At 46.5% G+C, this 20,068-nt stretch overlaps 1 protein-coding gene across 5 annotated transcripts; it reads right to left on the reverse strand.

Annotated features, from left to right (window-relative positions):
• Nucleotides 1-6,084: 6,084 nt before the first annotated feature.
• HTR1D (5-hydroxytryptamine receptor 1D) lies at nt 6,085-17,765 on the reverse strand. Of its 5 annotated transcripts, none has more exons than XM_039385758.1 (4): nt 17,659-17,765; nt 10,489-10,529; nt 8,815-9,034; nt 6,085-7,961 (listed from the first exon to the last, which is right to left on the reverse strand). In XM_039385758.1, exon 4 carries the CDS (start codon nt 7,928-7,930, stop codon nt 6,794-6,796), a length of 1,137 nt encoding a protein of 378 aa, XP_039241692.1. In that variant the 5' UTR covers nt 7,931-7,961; nt 8,815-9,034; nt 10,489-10,529; nt 17,659-17,765; the 3' UTR covers nt 6,085-6,793. The 5 variants fall into 5 exon arrangements, with proteins under 5 accessions (XP_039241692.1, XP_039241691.1, XP_039241689.1 ...); XM_039385757.1 differs by having other exon boundaries at nt 6,085-7,965; XM_039385755.1 differs by adding an exon at nt 16,384-16,866 and having other exon boundaries at nt 6,085-9,034.
• Between the last annotated feature and the right edge of the window lie 2,303 nt (nt 17,766-20,068).

Below are 20,068 nucleotides of genomic sequence, written 5' to 3' on the forward strand. Positions count from 1 at the left end.
TTCTTCAGGGGAGAAGGGGTTCCTTCTGGTCCAGTAAATTTGGCAGACAGAACAGTGGTATTTTTTATTGTCAGGAGCTTTTGTTCATTTTCTTCTCTTATTGCTGTTTCCAGTAAATAGTTCTTATCTCAGTCCTGATCTTTGTTTTTGTACCTCCAATTGGAGGTGGGGAGGAGAAGTGGTGTGTGGTGTTAGTGGGAGTACTAAATTGGAAAATGCCATTCCTAAACCATGACAGCAAATAGGGGAATAATTTCAAGTTGATCAGCTCATAATACAGGAATTATGGGAAGGATGGTGGGTAGAAAGGTTTCAGATTTTGTTGAAGTCAGGTGAAGTCCCTGATGACTGATGAAAGGAAAATATAACCTCCATTTTTAAAAAAGGGAAAGCAAAAGGCCCTGGGAACTACAGACCAATCAGTCCCACCTCTGTGCCAGGCAAGAACATAGAGCAGAGTCTGCTAAGGCACATGAAAAACAAAGAGGCTTTACAAAGGGAAAATCATGCCTGACAGATTTGGTAGTCTTTTATGACGGGACTGCAGCAGTGGTGGATGGGGCAGAGCAACGGACATAATCTACCTGGACTTATGCACAGTATTTGACACTGTCCCACACAACATCACTGTCTCCAAATTGGAGACGTGGATTTGATGGATGGACCCTTGGTGGGTAAAGAACTGACTGGATGATCGCACACAAAGAGTTGTGGTCAATGGCTCATTGTCCACATGGAGACCAGTGACAACTGGGGTCCCTCAGGGGTTGGTACTGAGGTCAATACTGTTCAAAATCTTTGTTGGAGACACTGACAGTGGAATTGAGTGCACCCTCAGCAAATTTGCTGATGACACTGAGCTGTATGGTGCAGTCAACATGCTGGAGGGAAGGGATGCAATCCAGAGGGACCTGGACAGGCTGGAGAGGTGGGCTGATGCAAACCTCATGAAATTTAACAAAGCAAAGTGCAAGGTCCTACACCTGGGTCAGGGAAATCCCAAACACACCTACGAGTTGAGTGGAGAAGTGATTGAGAGCAGCCTTGGAGAGTGGAGAAAGACTTGTAGGTAATGGTGGATGAAAAACTCAACATGAGCCAGCAGTGTGCGCTCACAGCCCAGAAAGCCAAACATGTTCTGGGCTACATCAAAAGGAACGTGGCCAGCAGGTCAAAGGAGGGGATTCTCCCCCTCTCCTCTGCTCTTGTGAGACCCCACCTAGAGCACAGTGTACAGTTCTGGTGTCCCCAACATAAGAAGGACATGGAACTGTTGGAGCAAGTCCAGAGGAGGCCACGAATTTGGTAAGAAGACTGGAGCACCCCCCTACAAAGACAGGCTGAGAAAGTTGGAGCTGTTCGGCCTGGAGAAGAGAAGGTTGAGTGGAGACCTCATAGCAACCTTCCAGTATCTGAAGGGGTCATACAGGGAGAGGGACTGTGCCTCAGGAACTGTAGCAACAGGACAAGGAGTAATTGGTACAAACCGACTGAGGGGAAATTTAGGCTGGATATTAGGAAGAAGTTCTTTACTGTGAGGGTAGTGACATACTGGAACAGGTTGCCCAAGGAGGTTGTGGACATCCCAAACGTGGCAATGTTCAAAGCCAGGTTGGATGAGGCCTTGAGCAACCTGGTCTAGTGGGAGGTGTCCCTGACCATGGCAAGGGGGGTTGGAACTAGATATCTTTAAGGTCCATTCCAACCCCTTCACATTCTATGATTCTCTGATTCTATGCCCATCTGAGTAGTGGGAAGAAACAGAGGACACCAGGTCCTTCCCAAAGAACAGGCACAAACACTGGCACGGAAGCAGAGGTAACATCCTTCAATCCAAAGGGGTGAGAGAAAGAAGGGGCCTTTCTCGTTAAAGACTTCCCTATGATTTGGGTTTCTACATACCCTGCCTCCATTTGCCCACTGGTCTTTAATCCATTTGAGCCATCTTCTTCGGGACTTTGCAAGCGTGAAGAAATCTCAATTCAGCAACCACTTGGAGCCAGCCCTAAAGTTACATCAGCAAAATATTATTTATCAGAACTCCTCACATAGCAGACATAAACTATGTGCTCTCCTCCTTCTCTTGTTCTCTGAGACACTTTCCCTGTGGGCTGTGGTCTAATTGAAAAGGTGCTGCACAGGTCACTCAGACTGACCTCTTTTGAGCTCCTGTTTCTGTGCCATCTTGCCCAGACATTTTCTCTTGCAACATGGTCTGAAAAAAGAATGGCAAAGTTCTGGCCCTCATCTGTAATGCCATGGGAGTCTGGATCTGAGCCAAGAGCACAGTGAACAAAGTGAGCAGTCAGCATGGATTTGCAGAGGGTAAATCATGTCTGCCCAGTTTGATTGCCTTGTATGAGACATTTACTGGGTCTGTGCATGAGCCTTGACAAACTCAAGGCTTTCAACACTCACACAATATCCTTGAATCCAGTTTGGGATGCTGGGATCTGTATGGGTGGACAGCCTGATAATAGGCAGAGTACTAGAGGGAACTGTCCTAGGACCTGTCCTGTTTCTTTATCAATCGCCTGGAGGAAGTGATGGAGTGCACTCAAGTCTGCAGCTGACACTGAGCTGGGGGGTTCAGTGCATACATTCAGGGGCAGAACCACTATTCAGAGTGACCTAAACAGTCTGGAGGAAGGGGCTAACAGGAACCTTCAGAATTCAACAAGGACAAATGCAAAGTCCTGCACCAGGGAAGGAAGAACCCTTTGAGATGATACAGGCTGAGGACTGACTGGCTGGATAGCAGCTCTGCTGGAAAGGACCTGGGGGTCTTGGTAGACAGCAAGCTGAACAGGAGCCAGCAGTGTGATGTGGTGCAGAGAAGGCTATATTAGCAGAAGCATAGTTAATAAATCAAGGGAAGTGATTGTCCTGCTCTACTCAGCCCTTGCTAACCCGCATCTGGAAAACTGTGCCTCTTAGTACAAGAAAGGCATAGCTAAAGCAGCGTGAGGTTGATGGATGGACACCAGAATGGTCAGGAGACTGGAGAACTTACTTGCCGCAGGAACACAGAGGGAGAAGCTGAATGGACTAGGCTTCCTCAGCCTGGAGAAGAAAATGATGTGAGGAAACCTGACAGCAGCTTCCCCAGGACCTAGCAGGAAGTGATTGGCGGGAGACTGAGAGACAGCAGACATAAGTGAAAAAAGAGAAATTCAAACTGGATAATCTTTGGAAAATCTTTGTCTAACAAGATTACAACTTCGAAATTAAGAGTCTGCAAGTGAAAGTGTGGAAAAGGAAAAGAACAGCTCTTTATTATCAAATCCGAATAAACAACAATGGTGCAACCAAAACTTTCAAAAGAAACAAAACAAAGTCCTAATTCCCCAGGGGGAAAAAACCCCGCAGCAGACAGGGGTGGGGGTGGGAGGGAGGGCTGATGGCAAAACTGTCCCTGGCAGCTCAACAGCTGCTCGCAGCCACGGGAGCGGCCGGTGGCTTCATAGAAAGAGTCCTTCTTCCCAAAGGCGCAGTCTACACTCAGGCAGCTCTGATAATGGAGCCCCCACGCCCCGAGAGCATCTCGCTGCGAGATGCGTTGGTCTCTCAGTCGCTCTCCACGCGGCATCCGGCAGGGAAAAGAAAAAAACTTCCCATCAGGAGAAAGGAAAAAAAAAAAAAAAAAAGAGGCGCCGAAAAGAAACCCTCGAAGCAGCTCCCGCTCTGTCCATCTGTGGAAAAAACCCCCAATCCTCCCGACAAAAGGGCTTCCGAGGCGTGGCCCTGGCCCGCTCTTTAGAGGGGCCCCCGCCCGCTCCCGCGCTGCGCAGCGTGTGGCGTTCCGCTCCCTCTCCCCCTCCTGACTCCCCCCATCCGGAACAAACAGATTGGAGAGGGGGGGCGGGCGACACTGGGGAAAAAATTCCAAGATCTCTTTTCAAACCTATGACAATCTTTTCCGCCAGGAGGACAGTCAAGCACTGGCTCAGGTTACTCAGAGTGGTTGTGCATCCTTACCCTTGGAAAGCTGAGAAAATCGCTGATGGCTATGCTTTGAGCAGAATTTTGGACTAGCGACCTCCAGAGGTCCCTTTCAACCTGAATTACTCCGATTCTATGTACTGTACATCCCCAGATCTGAGAAGGAAGACACATACACTAACTCTCATTGCCCCTGTCAGTATTTCTAATGAGATGTGCCATCAGCTGCTCCAAGGCTCTGATTTCAAGGTTAGAACCAGGCATGAGGCCACTCGAAGGACACTGTGGAGAAGGTCCCTAAGTGATGTGTAGACCAAAATTCAGCATCATTTAGACAACAGAGTGACAGTCTTACTGCCAAGTTTTTGCAGGAGCACTGTGACCCAAGGGCTCATTGCTAGCACGACGTCCTGAAACATGAGATAGGAAGAGAACAGGTATGTAGAAGGTAGTTCAGAAGTGACCTGGCTGAAGACAAGCCCTGCCTCAGGCAGCATGAAGCCATATGGTGGGAAGGCCAGACTAGCTCTCAGCAGAGACTAGTACAAAGCAGGAGGCACCAGCACTATGCTGGTGGTGCTGGAGGAGAGGCGGAGAAACCATGTTTAATTCTCTTATTCAAGTCCCCGAGGAACTCAGAAGATGCCAGTGTTCTGGAATATGCCATGTTCTGTGTTAAGCTAGGAGAGCTTTCTTGAGTCTTTACAAATGGTTCTTTGAGTGACAAGACCCTGTAAGATTCTGCAGTTGTATCTCTGAATTCATATAGTCACACAGGTCCCCTGTTGCAGGCCCAATATGAAACTATATATCCCATTTTTCTAGCAGAAGTGATTATACCAACCTTTTGTGATGCCTCCATACCTCAGCTACCTCCAGAGCAAGACTGGACTGGTAGTGCCATACCGTCTTGTCCCTTAACGGTAGCATCTCTGAGTGCCCTGGGCACAGGGATGGCAGCCCAGAAGGGAATCTGAAGCTCCAAGTTGGACACTGCTGTAACACCAAACTGAATAATGCCAGGGACTGGCCTCAGGTGTGAGAGCTCAGTTGTCAACACTAGTTAATGGTTCAGGCCTTCCCCTGTGTGGCTGTGGCCTGTGTCAGCTCACGTCCCCTGGCAAAGCAACAGCACAGCTAAGGAGTGAGCACAGGAGAGAACCACCACAGCCAGGGGGCACTCTGGACGCACTTTAGAAGCAGACTGTGTGGACACGGCCAGGTAGCAGCACCATCAAAATCTTGAGCTGGATGGAGCTAAATCAGCACACTTCTGGGAGGGGAGGAGAGTTGTGTCCCAAACAGGGCAGCCTTAAGTGCCCTTGGTGGATAATGTGAGAGAGAAGAGTACAGTTCTGTGACCAGACAACTGCTCTGCTTGACTCTGCAGCATACAGGTGGTCCCAGGCCATCACTTTGTGGTCCAGTCCTCAGCAGAGGCACCGGCAACAGGGAGAAGCTGTGAGGCTGTGCCTCAAATGCAAAGGAGAGGCTGAAAGCTGTGGTGGGCCTGGGCTGTGGTGGAGTGCATTGGAATGGCCACAGCAGTTGATAGTGGAGATGAATTGGGGCAGGCCAAGAGATTGAAGGGCTGTCAGAAGGAATACAGGATAACTTTCAAAGCAGTGGGTGCCTCTCATAACACAGTATGGACACTTCTGCTGTAAAATGCCCAGAGACTAAAAGGTTGAATGAAATTTGGGCTGCACCACTTGGTGTGCTGTCCTGTCCAAGAGTTCAACCAAGACCTCCATGTGCCAGCTTTCCACCTGCCAAAGCAGGGAAATAATCCCAAAAGCAGAGAAGTGCAGATTAGAGGGGACTTGCTCCACCCTCTGCAGCCCCAGCAGAGGGTTCTGACAGTATGATTCCTGACAGATGTTTGTTTGACCAGTATTTAAAGACTTCCAGAGACAGTGATGGCCCATCCAACCCAACAACCTTAATTGCTAAGAAAATTTTCCTTAGTGTGTCACTTCATTCTCTCCTCTCTAAATTCCCATTTCTTGTCACCAAAGAGTGAAGCTCCTGGCTGTTTTCTGAGGTTCCAGTCATTCCACACTGGCACTAACCATATTCTCCTGTTTCAGCTTGTGCATGCAAAAAAATGAAATAAAAATATAAGATCAAGGTACTTCGCAATAATTTTCATGCTATTTATTTTGCAGTATTTCTGCACTGGCTATTCTATTCATGATAAAATGTGTAAAAATTGCTTCCAATAAATTGTCTTCTTTCTGCAGTTCACCAAAAACATAGCTCCAAATGCAGCAGTTGTGAAATATTCATATAACTTACATGCCTCTCTGCCCTGCTGCTCGTTATAGCCAGGCTGTGTCACACAACTTCTGAAAAAGTTACAGGTCTTATCAGCTTCACGTGGATATGATACAGGCTATAGAAAATGTAGATATCAGATCCTGCTCTCCAGAAACTTTCTCAGCCTACATAAATGATTAATAATATACAGCAGAAATACTGACATCCTACAAACACATACACAATTTCCTCCCACCAGGTTACAAAGCATGGTAGAATTGGATAATGTGTCACCTCCTCACACAAGCCCAACTCCCTGATTTGCACACCTTCCCTCGTTACAAAGCTTATTTCATGTGTTGTTGATCTTATATACACACATGATCACTGCAGAGACCACAGACAAGTTCTGTTATGGAATGCAGAATTCCAGACAGAAAGTATCAAATTGGCGAGAAGTCCCCAGTTACATGCACAGAACAGGGTTGCAGCAGAGTTGGCAATTACCACTCTGTTCCTTAGGAATAAAAGCATGGAAAGTTTCAGGTAGGCTATGAGATTGCACAAGGGTCAGTAACACAAGAGGAGAGTCTCAAGATGAACGCTTTTTGAAAAGTATTAGTTTTTGGAAAGCCTGTTTAAATTCTTCATTAAAAGCTGTATAAATGACTGGATTGATCAATGAATTTAGGTAACCCAGCCAGGTAAAAAAGTCCAGTAGGATGGGATGAAACCAACAGGCATCTTGGCAAATGGGTAGGACTAGGGACATGACAAAAAAAGGCAGCCAGCAGAAAATGAAAGCTCCCAAAATAATGCCTAAAGTTTTGGTGGCTTTCCTTTCTCTTGCAGCAGAAATTCTTTTCCTTTCCAGGACACTATCTGCAACTTTTATTTTAACATGATTGATAAATATTGGGGATCCACCTGAAAGGGAATGCCCTTCATGGAGGCTAGCATTAATGGAGCAGAGAGAAGACCCCGCAGAGCCGGCGATCAGGTGTGCAGTAGTAAAACGTTTCCCACATAATGAGGGTGGCTTCAGAATTCTGGATCGAGCTGCTGCATAAATTCTACCATATAATATCAGGAGGAGCACAGTTGGGATGTAGAAAGCTCCACAAGTGGAATAGATTGTGTAGGTAATTTGATCTGTGTTCACAGTACACTTTGCAATTTCTTCATGAGCTTTCACTTGCCTCCAGAAAAATGGTGGCACAGAAATACTAATAGATATCATCCAGACCACTGCAATCATGAGGGCTGCTCGGCCAGCAGTCCGGCGTTTGGTGTATTCCAAAGCGTCTGTGATAGCCCAGTATCTGTCCAGGGCAATAACACAGAGGTGCAGGATGGAGGCTGTGCAGCATGTGATGTCTGATGACAACCAGATATCACACAGCACTTGGCCAAAGGCCCATGTATGGGTGACAGTGTAAGCAATACTGATGGGCATTACAAGGACAGACACTAAAAGATCAGTCACTGCCAAGGAGCCAATGAGGTAATTTGCAGGTGTGTGGAGCTTTCTAGTCAGAAAAATTGTAATAATAACAAAAACGTTTGCAAGGATTGTTGCCAAAGTTATAACAGACAGAAGGATTGACAGTGAAATCTTCAGTCCTAAGAGTGTCCTTTCATCCCAAGCCAGTGGTGTTTCAGTGAAATTTAATGACTTATTTGCTGAGCTCTGGAGAGAGAACTCTGCTGAATGGTTGTACTGAGTCATCCTCTGCTCTGGTTTCACCTTCCAGTGTAATCTTTCTAGGACAATGAAGAAATATGCTCACTTTTTTTGATGAAATAGAACTTTTCATACTTCAGTCCAACATGGAAGAAATATTAACTTGTTGAAAACTTCAGCTGACACAGTAGATGAGGTACTCTCCAAAACAAGATCTTCCATCACATCACATCAATGACATCATTGTTAAAGCAAAATGTTAACATAATCATCCAGATATCAATCTGGTGTACAACAATGCAAGCAGTACTATTAAGTGACAAGAACTTAGGTGGGTTTCATTTTCATCTTGAAGATGACTGAATCATTCTTTGTCTTTTTTTCTGAACTAACCATCTGCAAAGCTGCATAAATCAATACTGAAGGATGAGAGACAGAAAAGAAACATCTGGGCATGTAGTTAATGCCTCTTTGCTTGGGATAAAGCTGCCCTCAACAGTATTTCCCCTTTCTCTCTAATAGCTGACTGTCATGTTTTTGGTATTTACAAGGGACACTTTATTAGTAGAGTACCTAAGATATAAAACAATACTGTCTGGATTCCTTCTGTAAACACAATTTCTGCCAGATTTGTGAATCAAGACTTCTTTTTGAAAAGTACAGATCTTTGGTTTCATTTATTTCTCCAGACCATTCAGGTTTTCTCTCAACATTTAGTCTTTGAATGCTGAAGTCAGATGTAAGGTACCAGAACTCAATGTGTTGGCACACATTATAGCACAGTATGCAATCTACAGGCTTTCCATACTTTTCCTTGGATTCACTTAGTGTAACATGAAGTCTTCACAAACCTGAAGAAAACATCCTAAGATAGATTTCCCTCAGGCCTTTCAGTCACTTCCAACCATGAGTACCAGAATGTTACTTACATTATGCCAGCCTAACCCTTCTTGAAAGACATCCTGAATGTGGGTCACGAGTGGCTTTGCAGTGTGCGAGGAGGGCTGCAAAGAGAGACACTGAACTTCTCCAAGGAAATAATCATCAGGCCAGCCCTCTCCCAGTCATCAAGGAGAAATGCCTCTCTCAGTCATCACTGGTACAGATTCATGCATCCAACAGAGAATGGACAGTCACTTGATTGGGAATCTGTGGAGCAAGAGCAGCATATATTCTACATGAAACATTAGCACTTTGATGTCAAACAGCCTCTCTTAAGCTTCTAAATCCTAACATAAGAAACACTTTTCGGTTTGGTGTGTTTGATTTTTTTTTATAAACCACCACCTTCTGTGAGTTAAACTGATTTTTAGAGATGCTTTTTCTTTTGAGGTGTACTTTTCCAATTAGGGGACATGAGTCTCGTATTTCATACTAGACTATTACTTTCTTGACTTTTTTTCTCCAGGAAGGGGAAGATCCCTTCATAATAACCATTTTTGTGACACTGAACAAAGGTGCAATTTACAAGAATTTTTTAACATAAAAATGCTTATAGTGACCGAAGTCCATCAAATCCTGACAATGACCCATACATTCAGCTCAACTTTGTTGCCTTTTTCTGACACTTTGCCAACACCGATATGTTCTTTTGGAGACAGAGAACAGAACCACAAACACTTGTTGAAGATGTGGATACACCACAGATTGATACTGCAGCATAATGGTGTTTTCTGTTCTCAGTTTCTTTCCTCATGATTCCTGAAATTTACTTTGCTTTTTGAATCATTGCATAGTACTGATCTGACATTTCCACAGAGCAGTCCCAATTAATATAATTCCAAATACCTTGAGTGGTATATCAGCTTTTTTTCCCTGGTAGCTCACTTTTTACATCTATGAGCACTATATTCCTTCTCCCAATTTTAAACTAAGGTTCTTTGCAACTCTACACAGTCAGTCCTTGTCTTTATTACTCTGAAGACCTTTGTTTCATCATCATATGTCATCACCCCACTATTCATGTACTTTCCAGATCACTCAAAGTCTCTTGAGAGTCTAAGTAATTGTACGGGTTGGACTTCACTCACTCCATATACTCATCTGCTTTTCTTAATTACTTCAACAGATTGGTGAGACATAACTTACCTTTACTAAAGCCTGAACTTTGACTGTTCTCCAAAACACCATATTTACTATGTGTACAGTGATACTATTGTTTATTGTAATTTCTGCCAACTGGCTATATGTACAGATGTTGGGTTATGGCTCAGCAGTTGTCCAGATCTCTTTGGGAAGTGACACCACAGCGGCTGTCTTGCAGTTAGCAGGTGCAAAGGGAGTTGAAGTAGAGGCTGACCCTCCCACTGATACCATTGCACTTTGGATCTTGAGTTGCACTGAACTCTCTAGCTGAGCACTGTCTCACAGTGAAGTTATGTTGTTGTTCCCTTTGGCCACAAATAAAGAGTCCACTTTTAAATATCCCCCAGTTTCTCTTTAGTGAACAGGGATGCTGAAGTTAATCTAGTTTCTCTGTGAGAAATTTCCTTTATCTTCTCTGGATGTATTTTTTTTCCATAGCTTTACCATCCCTTTAACTCTTTGACACAGTAATGGCTCACTTCAGAGCTCTCACTTATAGAGTCTAAGAAACCTCTTACCTGAACACTGGGTTGACTGCACATCCCACGCAGAAGAAAAGCTAAACCAAAACCACCAGACAGACTGATTAGCAATATTAAAGACAATGACTGTATTTCTTAAAAACTAAAGCCAAGGCCAATCTTGATTTCAGTTATTGAGAAAAGTGATATCGAGCCTTTCACATATAATGTGATTATCAGTCTTAGAATAATTCCAGCAACATGAACTAAAGTGAAGTGCACCTCACCCACCCACCTGTACATGAACAAGCTTATTAGTAGTCCTACTGCTTCCAACAGCTCTCAATCACCATGGGAAAAAATAAGTTGATGTGAAACGTGGCATTTTCAGTGAAATGAACTAGTCTAGAGTTCAAAGGAATTATTAATCTTCAACATGCCAGTAAACAGGACACTCCTACACTGGGAGAAAGTCTTACTGAAACCAAATAATGCGTTAACATATACTGAGTTACTGAATTAATTAAGTGATGTCTCAGAACAAATTTTTTACAAAAATGCTCCAAGTCAGGTATTTATCAGAAAAAGTTGCCATCTAGATAAAATGAACATACTCCCAGTAATTTAGCATTTCAATTAAGTTACCTTTTACTCAACAAAAAAAAAAATGCTGAACAGAGGTAAATGATTTTCCCATAAAAAAAGAAAAAGAAAAACATTTGCATAAACTACAGACACTGAAAAAATAACACTAGATGTTGAGCAGTCATTAAATTAAGTCAAGTATAAGACCGTGCACATAACTGCCTGTTAATAAAAGCAGAACACAAATGCACAGGCACACACATCCTGAAACCCCAGAGCCCAGGAGTAGTGACTGGATGTGCTGCCTGGGCAGAGCGCATGTGGTCTCTGGAGCATGAGGAGCACTGGGCAGAACCTGGTTGTTGAGGAAAACATTCAGTGCCAGTAGCTCAGGGTGCAGCTGCAGCAGAGCTGCAGGTTGAGCTCTGTGGGACAGGAGCCTGAGCCCGAGGCAAGAGGCCATGAACTGTCGACCCTTTGGACAACAAAGGGCCCCGGGAGCTGTGTCCCAGCCAGGGGACACTCAGAGACACAGCAGGAGCCGACAACCCCCAGACTTTCCTGTGCTTGGACTGTGAGGGGATAAAAGCCCAGGGGTTCCTTTGTTCTGGGTCCCTCCTCAGAGGCACCAGCTCAAGCTGTTATTTTGGTATTGCACCATGATCAAATTACTTTTAGGAGTCTGAGACTCAGCAATGGGAAACGTGGGGCCGAGCTGGTGAGAAAACCAGGTCTGACTGTATGAGTGTGGGGGGAGCAGCTGCGAAGGGGCTTCTGTCCCAGCTCAGGTGGTGCGAGAGTGAGTGCCAGAGGGGCTCCTGGAAGGTCAGACAGGGAAGTTTCCTTAATACTGGTGATATTATCACCCCTAGATAAGATAGCATTATTGCCTCCAGTGTGTGCAACTCGAAGCCTGGGTCAGTGCTCCTGCTGCCTGCAGGCAGTTGTGTGCACAGTGTGGATCAACCCGCGCCACCCTCTGGCCCTGCCAGGCAGGGCATAGCAGGTTTGTCACCCACACTTCACAGGATGGGAATCCTCTCAGATGCCTTGGCTGCATCAGCGCTGTCCTTGGTTCATCTTTTCTTGGGCTTCACCTGGTGCTCTTGGCCATGGACTGTGCGTATATTTTTCACTTCAAAGCTTCTGAAATAAATTGATGTCACAGCCAACCAGAGTGAGGTTCTCACAGCACAGCACGTGTGATGTACAATGCCTAGCTGGAGCAAACCAGCATTGTCTTAGATGCTTGCAGGTGAGGCAAGATGCTTGCAAGAGCAGCCAGGAACAGCATAGAGTAAAGGAGGGTACACCTGTCCTTGGTTTATCCATGCTAGTGTCCCCAGTAGTTTATTCACACTACTGTCCCTGTGGATTGTCCACACTACTGCACTGAGTAGCATGCAGGTGTGGCAGTTGGGGGAGGATGGGGCAAGTACAGAGCTGTGCAGTGAGAATGACGAGAAACCAAGGCACAGAGTGACCCTGGGGTGAAGAAACATGATGATAAAACCACAGCAAGCAGCCCAGTCACCAGAGCCTCTTCTGTAACCAGCAGGGACAGAACACCGCGTCCTGACTGCAAGGCCACAGAAGCCAGGACTGCCCTCTGCAGCTGCCTCCCTCCTGCATCCCAAATTTGATCTGGGCTGACTGTCGCTCTCATTTAAATACCTCCAACAGTACTGAAGGTTGCGTGGGAAGGGACCTTTTGATCCCTGTGTCCACACACTCAGTAGTTCCTGTGAAAGTCCAGGAGGTAAGGAGATGTGTAATAATGTCTTGGTAACCTGGAGAGATTCTTTTTCATTAATCAGAAAGAAGGAAAGAGCATTTAAATGCAGAGACAATTTCAGACACTGCAGTGCTATTTAACTTAGCAGAAAGCTCAGCTCAAGGACTGGAAGGTGAAGCAAGATCATGTGCAATGTGAAAAGAAAACACACTTTAGCTGTTGGTGATAGCATTGGGACTGTTTCACTGTTCAGGGTCCTCACTTAAAACTAGGTACTTCTTAAGAAAAGGTGCTTTGCGTCCCAGCTCTGCAGTTAAACTCACAGAGCAAGGGCAAGGTGGCAGGGTAGGGTCCCTAGGAGGAAAAACTGAGTTCCAGGTGTGCCAAGGCAGGAACACCGGCAGGCAGGAGGAGGCTGGGTGGCACCAGTAGCTCCATAGGACCGAGTGCCATCGTGTAGGATCCAGGCATGGAGCTGCAGAGACTGCTCAGATTGCCAGAGATGCTCAATCCCAAGGGTAAACAAAGTCCTGACACATTTCTGTCCTTTCTGGAGTACAGCCATTAGTGGAGAGTGGGGTAACTCCCACAGACTGCAATTTCATGGTGCAGCTGATACACTTTCTGAGGATGCTGAGCTGCAAGGAGAAGACTTTGGTGCACTCTGAACTGGGCTGGAGGGGGGTAAATAGTGTGTACAAAATAGGTATGTTGAAATGAAAATACAGAAATTTACTCTTTCACTAAATAGAACAGTAAAAAAATGAAGAACAAGATAAAATGTTCCTTAATATGTTGCACATTTCCTTTAAGTTCACACCAAAGTTAGAGGAATTAGGAGATTCATTCTCTTTCCTTGAAGCTGGGGAACTGCAAAGGGATGGCTGAGAACAGAGTTAAAGTTCAGCAAACTACTGAAAATCCATTTTGTAACTGATTCTCACTTTTTACAAGTAGAATCCGCTTTCTTACCTAAATAGACCAGGTCTATTCTGTCATGCTGAAAGCATGACCAGCAGTGAAGCTGCTCCCAGTGTGAGCTAACAGCAGGTGGCTAGGAGGCACCCCTTGGGACAGGAGGTGGCACTCCAGCCAGGAGGCACCCCTCTAAAGGCATATTTCAGAGCAGAACTCAAAAAAGGGAGCGAGTTTTGAATAAGTTCTTGTAGATTTGGGACAACTGACTCAAGCATGGAGAATAGGGGAGCTGTGGTGTCCAACTTGGAGACAAAAGCCCTTTTCAAACATCATGAAATACATTTAGAATTAGCTCTAGGAATCTGCCTATCCAGAGATCATAATCACATCCAGATGCAGCTTCTGGCAGAAAACCAGGCAATGCCACAGTGCACTGAAAAGGTGAGAGGTACAGTCTGTAAATTCTGTTTGCACCTGAATTTCTGGTCAGCCCCAGCAGCAGCTGGGCCCTTTAGGGCTGAGCATCTCTCTTCACTGCCTGTGAGGGGAGCTGGCACAGAAGAGTTCATGTTTCTAAAGAAGTGAACTGACACCGCGAGTGTTCACTCCGGCATGGCTCATGCAGCACAGCTAAATCTCTGATGATACGGTTATTGTGACTATTTCCAAGGAAATCAGGCATTTTCTTTCTTTGACACAGAGAACAGCACTCTATGTGAGAAACTGTAGAGAAAACATTTCTCATTTTAAATAAGCAACTATAGTAATTGTCACGCAAATACTGGCAAAGTTTAACACTTTTGCTGCCTTCTCCCCACCTTCTATTTTGCTCGGCTTTCAAGAAAGTATTGGTTTTTTCCTTTCTTACCTTTATTTATACACAGCCAACATGTATTAGCAATTAACCCATTGCTAACTACGAAGTTACAAATGCTTATAAAAGAGACAGGCTGAGATTTAGGAGCAATAATGTTGGCAAATACTACATTGCAAAAACAGACTCTACAGTATGTTACCATAAGTTCTTTGAAGGCAGCACAGTCTGGAGCACTTAGCTCCACGTACTCCCTCAACCATAAACAAACACACACAGTGCAAACGCACACAATGCAAAATCTCCAGTTAATTATTTCTTTCTCGCATTTCATCTTCCATTATTATTTGGTGTCATGAAATCAGTGGAATTTTAAGTACCAAAAAATACAGTGGGGTGTGAGATTGTAATGCTAGCTCTGTCCAAGTGCCTGCAAGGTGGGATCTGGGACAAGCAGCGACATGACTGATCTTGGGGAAACAGAGCCCCCAGCCTCCACCATTTCAGAGCATGAACAGGAGGAAGGAACTCCCCATAATTGTGCCAGGTAGAAGGACTGCACCAGAATGATCTCTTGACACACTAGGGCATCAGCCCCACGAGCATTTTCCACATGCCACTGACTTCCTGAGTGTTGCTCCCTACCAATGCTCTACCCTCCTCTCTTGCTGCACTCTGAGCTTTAGTATACTCCTCTGCCTTCTGGTTCACTTTCTAGGATGCAGATACAGGCTTCTCTGATATGCAATGCTTGTTCCTTTGGTTCCTGAATGTTTGTAAGGCACTATGAAGTAGCATTCCCCCATATGACCTGTTAGGAGCTCTCCAGCCTTGGCAAAGAAGCTGAACAGTTATTGCTCTGACCACAGTGTTTATGGCCACGATGCTGGTTATTTTTTTCCCTGGTTTAGAATAAACTCTCCTCATCACCCCAATTTCAATGAGCTCAGAGATGGGAAAATATCTAAACTACCCTCTGCACAATATCTCTGTGCTCATATAGGGTCAGGAATGGGCAGAAAGGAACATCTTAGCTGAGTCCTGCACTGTGCCTCTGGGGATCACAGAGGATGGATCATGGCTTTTGTGCACACTGAGGGATATCTCTCTTTACATGCATCTCTGAGTGCCTCGCCAAAGGGCAGAAAGGAATCTTTACTCCAAAGACAGAGGAAAAACCAGTCAATTTTTATTCTAACTTTTGATATCAGGCTGGTTCCTGTATGTAGGACAGCTCTAGCCAGGCAAACAGCTGCAAGACAACTGCATCACCTTGCTGTGTACATGCCAGAACAGAGTGATACTTGCCATTGGGTTTTGTTCTGCATTTAGGTGAAGACAGTGCACTGCCATCATTCTTACTTTGTGTTAGATGCTGAAAGTAGCCAGGCCCCTCACATCTTCCTGCATTTTGACATGTTTCAATGTAAGAAATACATTTCCCAGATTTCTAAGGAAGCTGCAAACCAGCAGTGGGTTTGATTTTTTTTTTAATTTCCTTATTCTCTGCCATTTACTCACACATGCTTGCATTACACATGCTCAATTACAGCCCTTCAGAAGTGTGATACATTAGAAGAAAATGAATGAATGATGACTGGTGAGGATGCTACTCTGAGATCATCCAGATGTGGGGGTAAATGGGAAAACCAGAAAATGTTACAAGCAACATGAAAAACAACAGATTGACTATTTGTTTGATGTTTGTTAACTTTACTATTTGAGAAGTATGTGTGATGTACAGCCTAAATCCTTTGTTATGATGCTGCCCTGACTTTAGGGAGAACATGAAAAATAAAAGCAAATTTGTCTTGAGAAACCTCACACATCCCAGCCATGGCTTTCTGGAACAATCTACATAACACTCCACTGACAACAGTTCCTATGAAGTTACAATTACCGGCAAAGTAGTCCCACCTCTCTGAAGTCAGCTGTCCACTTAGTTTTGCAAAGGGAGTTTCTTCCTTGGGGTTTACATCAGGCTCACTGCTAGGAAAGGGACTGTCTGTCTGGGGAAGCATTATTCTCATTGAAGTCTGTGTTCAAGTCTCAAGCATTGCTGCCTGCAGTACCCTGGAAAAATCAGGATCATCTCATGACTGCAGGGCAATGCAGTCCTTGTTCTTGGCTACGTCCTGCTCTTTGCTGCGGGACCAAAGCTCATCCCAAAAGTGGTTCACATTCATCACTGCTGCAACAAGTGACAGGTGGTCCACTGGCTCCATGTGAGAAAAGAGTGTGTTCTGTCCTGGAAAGCCTGGCTTGCATCCAAGCAGGTACATACATATGGATAGGTGAGGACTCCAGAAGTACAACATTACAGCGGCAACTCCTAGCTTTGCGCTAGCACCTCATCGGAGGTGACATTTGGTCACCATCATACCTGAAGCAGGAGTGAGGAAGAAGCCAGGTTAGCTGGGTCAGTCATGGAATACAAACCAGGATGGTGTGGGATAATGACGGAATAACCCTAAGAAGACATATCTCAGAGCCACAGTAACCCAAAGCTTTCCCCAGGTCAATCCACACAAAATTACACTTTTAAAATGGTCACTTCATTTACCCAATATCATCCTGTACTTGGAGAAAGAGACCTGCAATACGCATTTAAAGCTCTAAATCACCTGTGAGAGCAAAGCATCCCTCTCAGATACACGGCATAAAGGGTCATTACAAGCTGCCCAGAGAGGTTGTGGCTGGAAACATTCAAGGTCAGGTTTGACGGAGCTCTGAGCAACCTGATCTGGTTGAAGATGCCCCTCGTGTCAGGGGGGAGGGACTAGGTGACCTCTAAAGGTCCCCTCCACCCGAACCATCCTCTGATTCTGTGACAAACGCCCGTGTCCGGTGCCGCGGGGTTCCCCGCTCTCCGCTGGCCGGGGCTCCGCAGGGCAACGCCGCCGAGGGAGCTGTGCCCGCCCCACCCACCGGCGCTCGCCGAGCCGGGGCGATGCCGCCGCAGGCCCCGGCCTCGAGCTCCTGCCCCTCGCCCCCGTTCCCCCTCCCCCGCCGGCGGGTCCTGGCGCTTCTCCCGGGGCCACAGAAGCGAAGCGCCCGGCGCTCCGTCCCCGGGAACCAACTTCAGCCGGGGCTCCGCGGGCGCCCCCGCGCCCGGCCGGGCCATGCGGCGGCGGGAGCCCGCCCCGTCGGCAGCGCTCCGGCCGCCAGCACTCACCCGGCTCCGCGCCGTCCCGTTCTCGCCCGGCTCCGGCAGCGCCCGTCCTCAGCACCGGCGGCCCCGGCTGGGCTCCCTCGCGCCCCGCGCCCCTCTGCGCTGCCCCTCCGCTCCGCTCCCCTGCTCCGCTCCGCTCCGCCGCTCCCCTGCTCCGCTTCGCTCCCCTGCTCCGCTCCGCTCCTCCGCGCCGCGGGGGCCCGACCGCTCCTCGGCGCGGCGGCGGCGGCGGCTCGCTCAGCGTCGGGGGCCGGGCCGGTGCTCTGCCCGCCGGCTGGATCGGGGCAGCGCGGGGCCCCCGGCCCAGCCTCCAGCGGCCGCCTGCAAGGGCAGCCCCGGGTCGGCGGCGGGTGCGGGGGCAGCACTGCCCGGGGGGCGAGGGTGGGGCCTGCGACCCCCTCCCAGGAGGTCTCCTCACCGGACCCCACCACGCCAGCCCGGGCCTTGTCCCCGGTGCCGGGAAGCGCCGCCGTGGCAGGCTGCGTGGTCGGAGACCTCGCGCTGTTCCCGTTGGTTCGAGGATCAATAACTTGCCCTGAGCGGCAGCGGAGGCCCTGTCGATAGCCAAGGATAGAGGACTGTTCAGAGCTCACCTAGATGGGCTTGACCCAACTGCTGCATCAGCTTTGCTCCGACCCGGGGCTCGCAACCCCCTTTGCAGAGCAACCCTTCTGCATCCAAACCTAAAAGATCTAGAGTGTTAATTCCAGCTTTCATAAGCTATGCAGTTAGTGGGTTTTAACTGGTTTAGTTGCTAATGAGAAATAAAAGCTTTTTTTTTCAGAGAAGCAGTAACTTTTCACACTAGACAAAACTTTTACATAAAAGTAATGCAAAATCCAAGGTTTTGAAAGAGCAATGCTAAAGTCGCAGCCCCTTTGCAGCATCGTTTAGGGTTCTAAATAGATTCTAAATTAGCCATTGCCAAACAACTGTCTCCATTTCCCTCTCGCAGCTAATTTACATATTGGATTATTTCAAAATACAGATAATCTCATGATTTTTGAACACTTACTACTGTTGATAGCCAGGCTCTGCCCTCTCCACCACACTGTCTCAGTGAATGGTTTTTGACCCTGAGCCCAAGTCTGCTTGAGCTGCCCTCAGCTCAGTCTCAAAAATGTCACACACTTTCCAAATATTTCAAAGGGTTTTGTCCCAACTTCAACACTTCAAATAACTGGCTGCTCACACAAACAGCAGCATTTCATCTATTCTCCACTGCAATATAGGACTTAGAACACGCTTTTGAACCCGAAGAGGCTGGGTATTGTGTAAGTCATAAAGCTAAAGCCTCATTTGAGACAGAGGAAAATGGGAGCTTTTTAAGCTGCAGCCACATGGTGTGAATCTTATACAAGAAATAATTCCCTGCAGCATCACTTCGCTTCCAGGCTGGGAGAGGACACATGGTGAATCTTTTGAGCCTCCAGAATTTCCCAGAGACAGACTGAGACAAGAGTAGCTACAATACGTTTTCTTCGAAAGTCTGAAGATGCCTCTCCGTTTATTTTCTTCCCAAACAATGTGGGTGTTGTTTCGTGGGTGGGAATGTGTTAGATGTGATACAATGTACAAGGAAAAAGGTTGGCTCTTTTATATCTCCAGCTGAGGAATAAATTCTGCCCTTGGGGTAGAGATACTCCAGGGAATCTTACAGAGGTTTGCAGCAGAGTGCAGGCTGGTCTGGGGTCTGTGGCCACCCCAAGACAGCTCCTGATGCTCTGCAGTCCCTTGTCAGGAGAAGGGAACTCACGGGCCACAGGCAGAGGCCAGATTCCTCCTAGCACAGGAAAAACATTTGCTGTAAAGTCATCGTTCTCCCATGCCAGGGCTTCACAGATGTCAGTTATTTTTCAGAACCATTAATTCTATGCAGAAAAAGGAAGTGCCTGGTGTCTTTCCTTAGGCTGACTGGGAAAATCAGAGAAAATTTTGGGGTGTGGACTAGTCTGATCCTCCAGATACTCTTTTGCCCCATAAGAGCTATAACTCATTCTTTCATGCTTTACAAGGTCAAAAACAGTATTGTATTTAATATCCTGTGTTGAATGCACTTAGAAAAATAACACAACTACTCTTTTTTTGAGATATTTTTTGAGATTTTTTCATTTTTGTTCAGGCGGGTGCACAGAGAGAATTCATGTGCAGGCCAAGAACCAGTACGTATGTGCATCAGTAAGACAGGCAGATCTACAAATAAAGAAGCCTTTGAAACAAGTCTGCTCTTTTGCTTAACACTAGGGAAATAAACCATAGCTGCATTGGCAAGGTTGGCAGAGTCACAGCAGTGTGTTGGTGATGCTTAGTCTATAGACCCCCGTGTTGAAGTAGTCAGAGCTGTACATCAGTGGAGCTCAGGCACATTTGTACCCACTTGGTACTGTCTGAGGCAGGTCCTTGGGAGAAAATC

This window comes from Pipra filicauda, unplaced genomic scaffold, assembly GCF_003945595.2.
Source record: "Pipra filicauda isolate LSUMZ 115617 unplaced genomic scaffold, ASM394559v2 scaffold431_size579624_pilon, whole genome shotgun sequence".
In the NCBI taxonomy this organism is placed as follows: Eukaryota; Metazoa; Chordata; class Aves; order Passeriformes; family Pipridae; genus Pipra; species Pipra filicauda.

Excerpts from the sequence above, each read along its gene's own strand:
- HTR1D (XM_039385758.1), bottom strand. The coding sequence starts at position 7,930 with ATGACTCAGTACAACCATTCAGCAGAGTTCTCTCTCCAGAGCTCAGCA.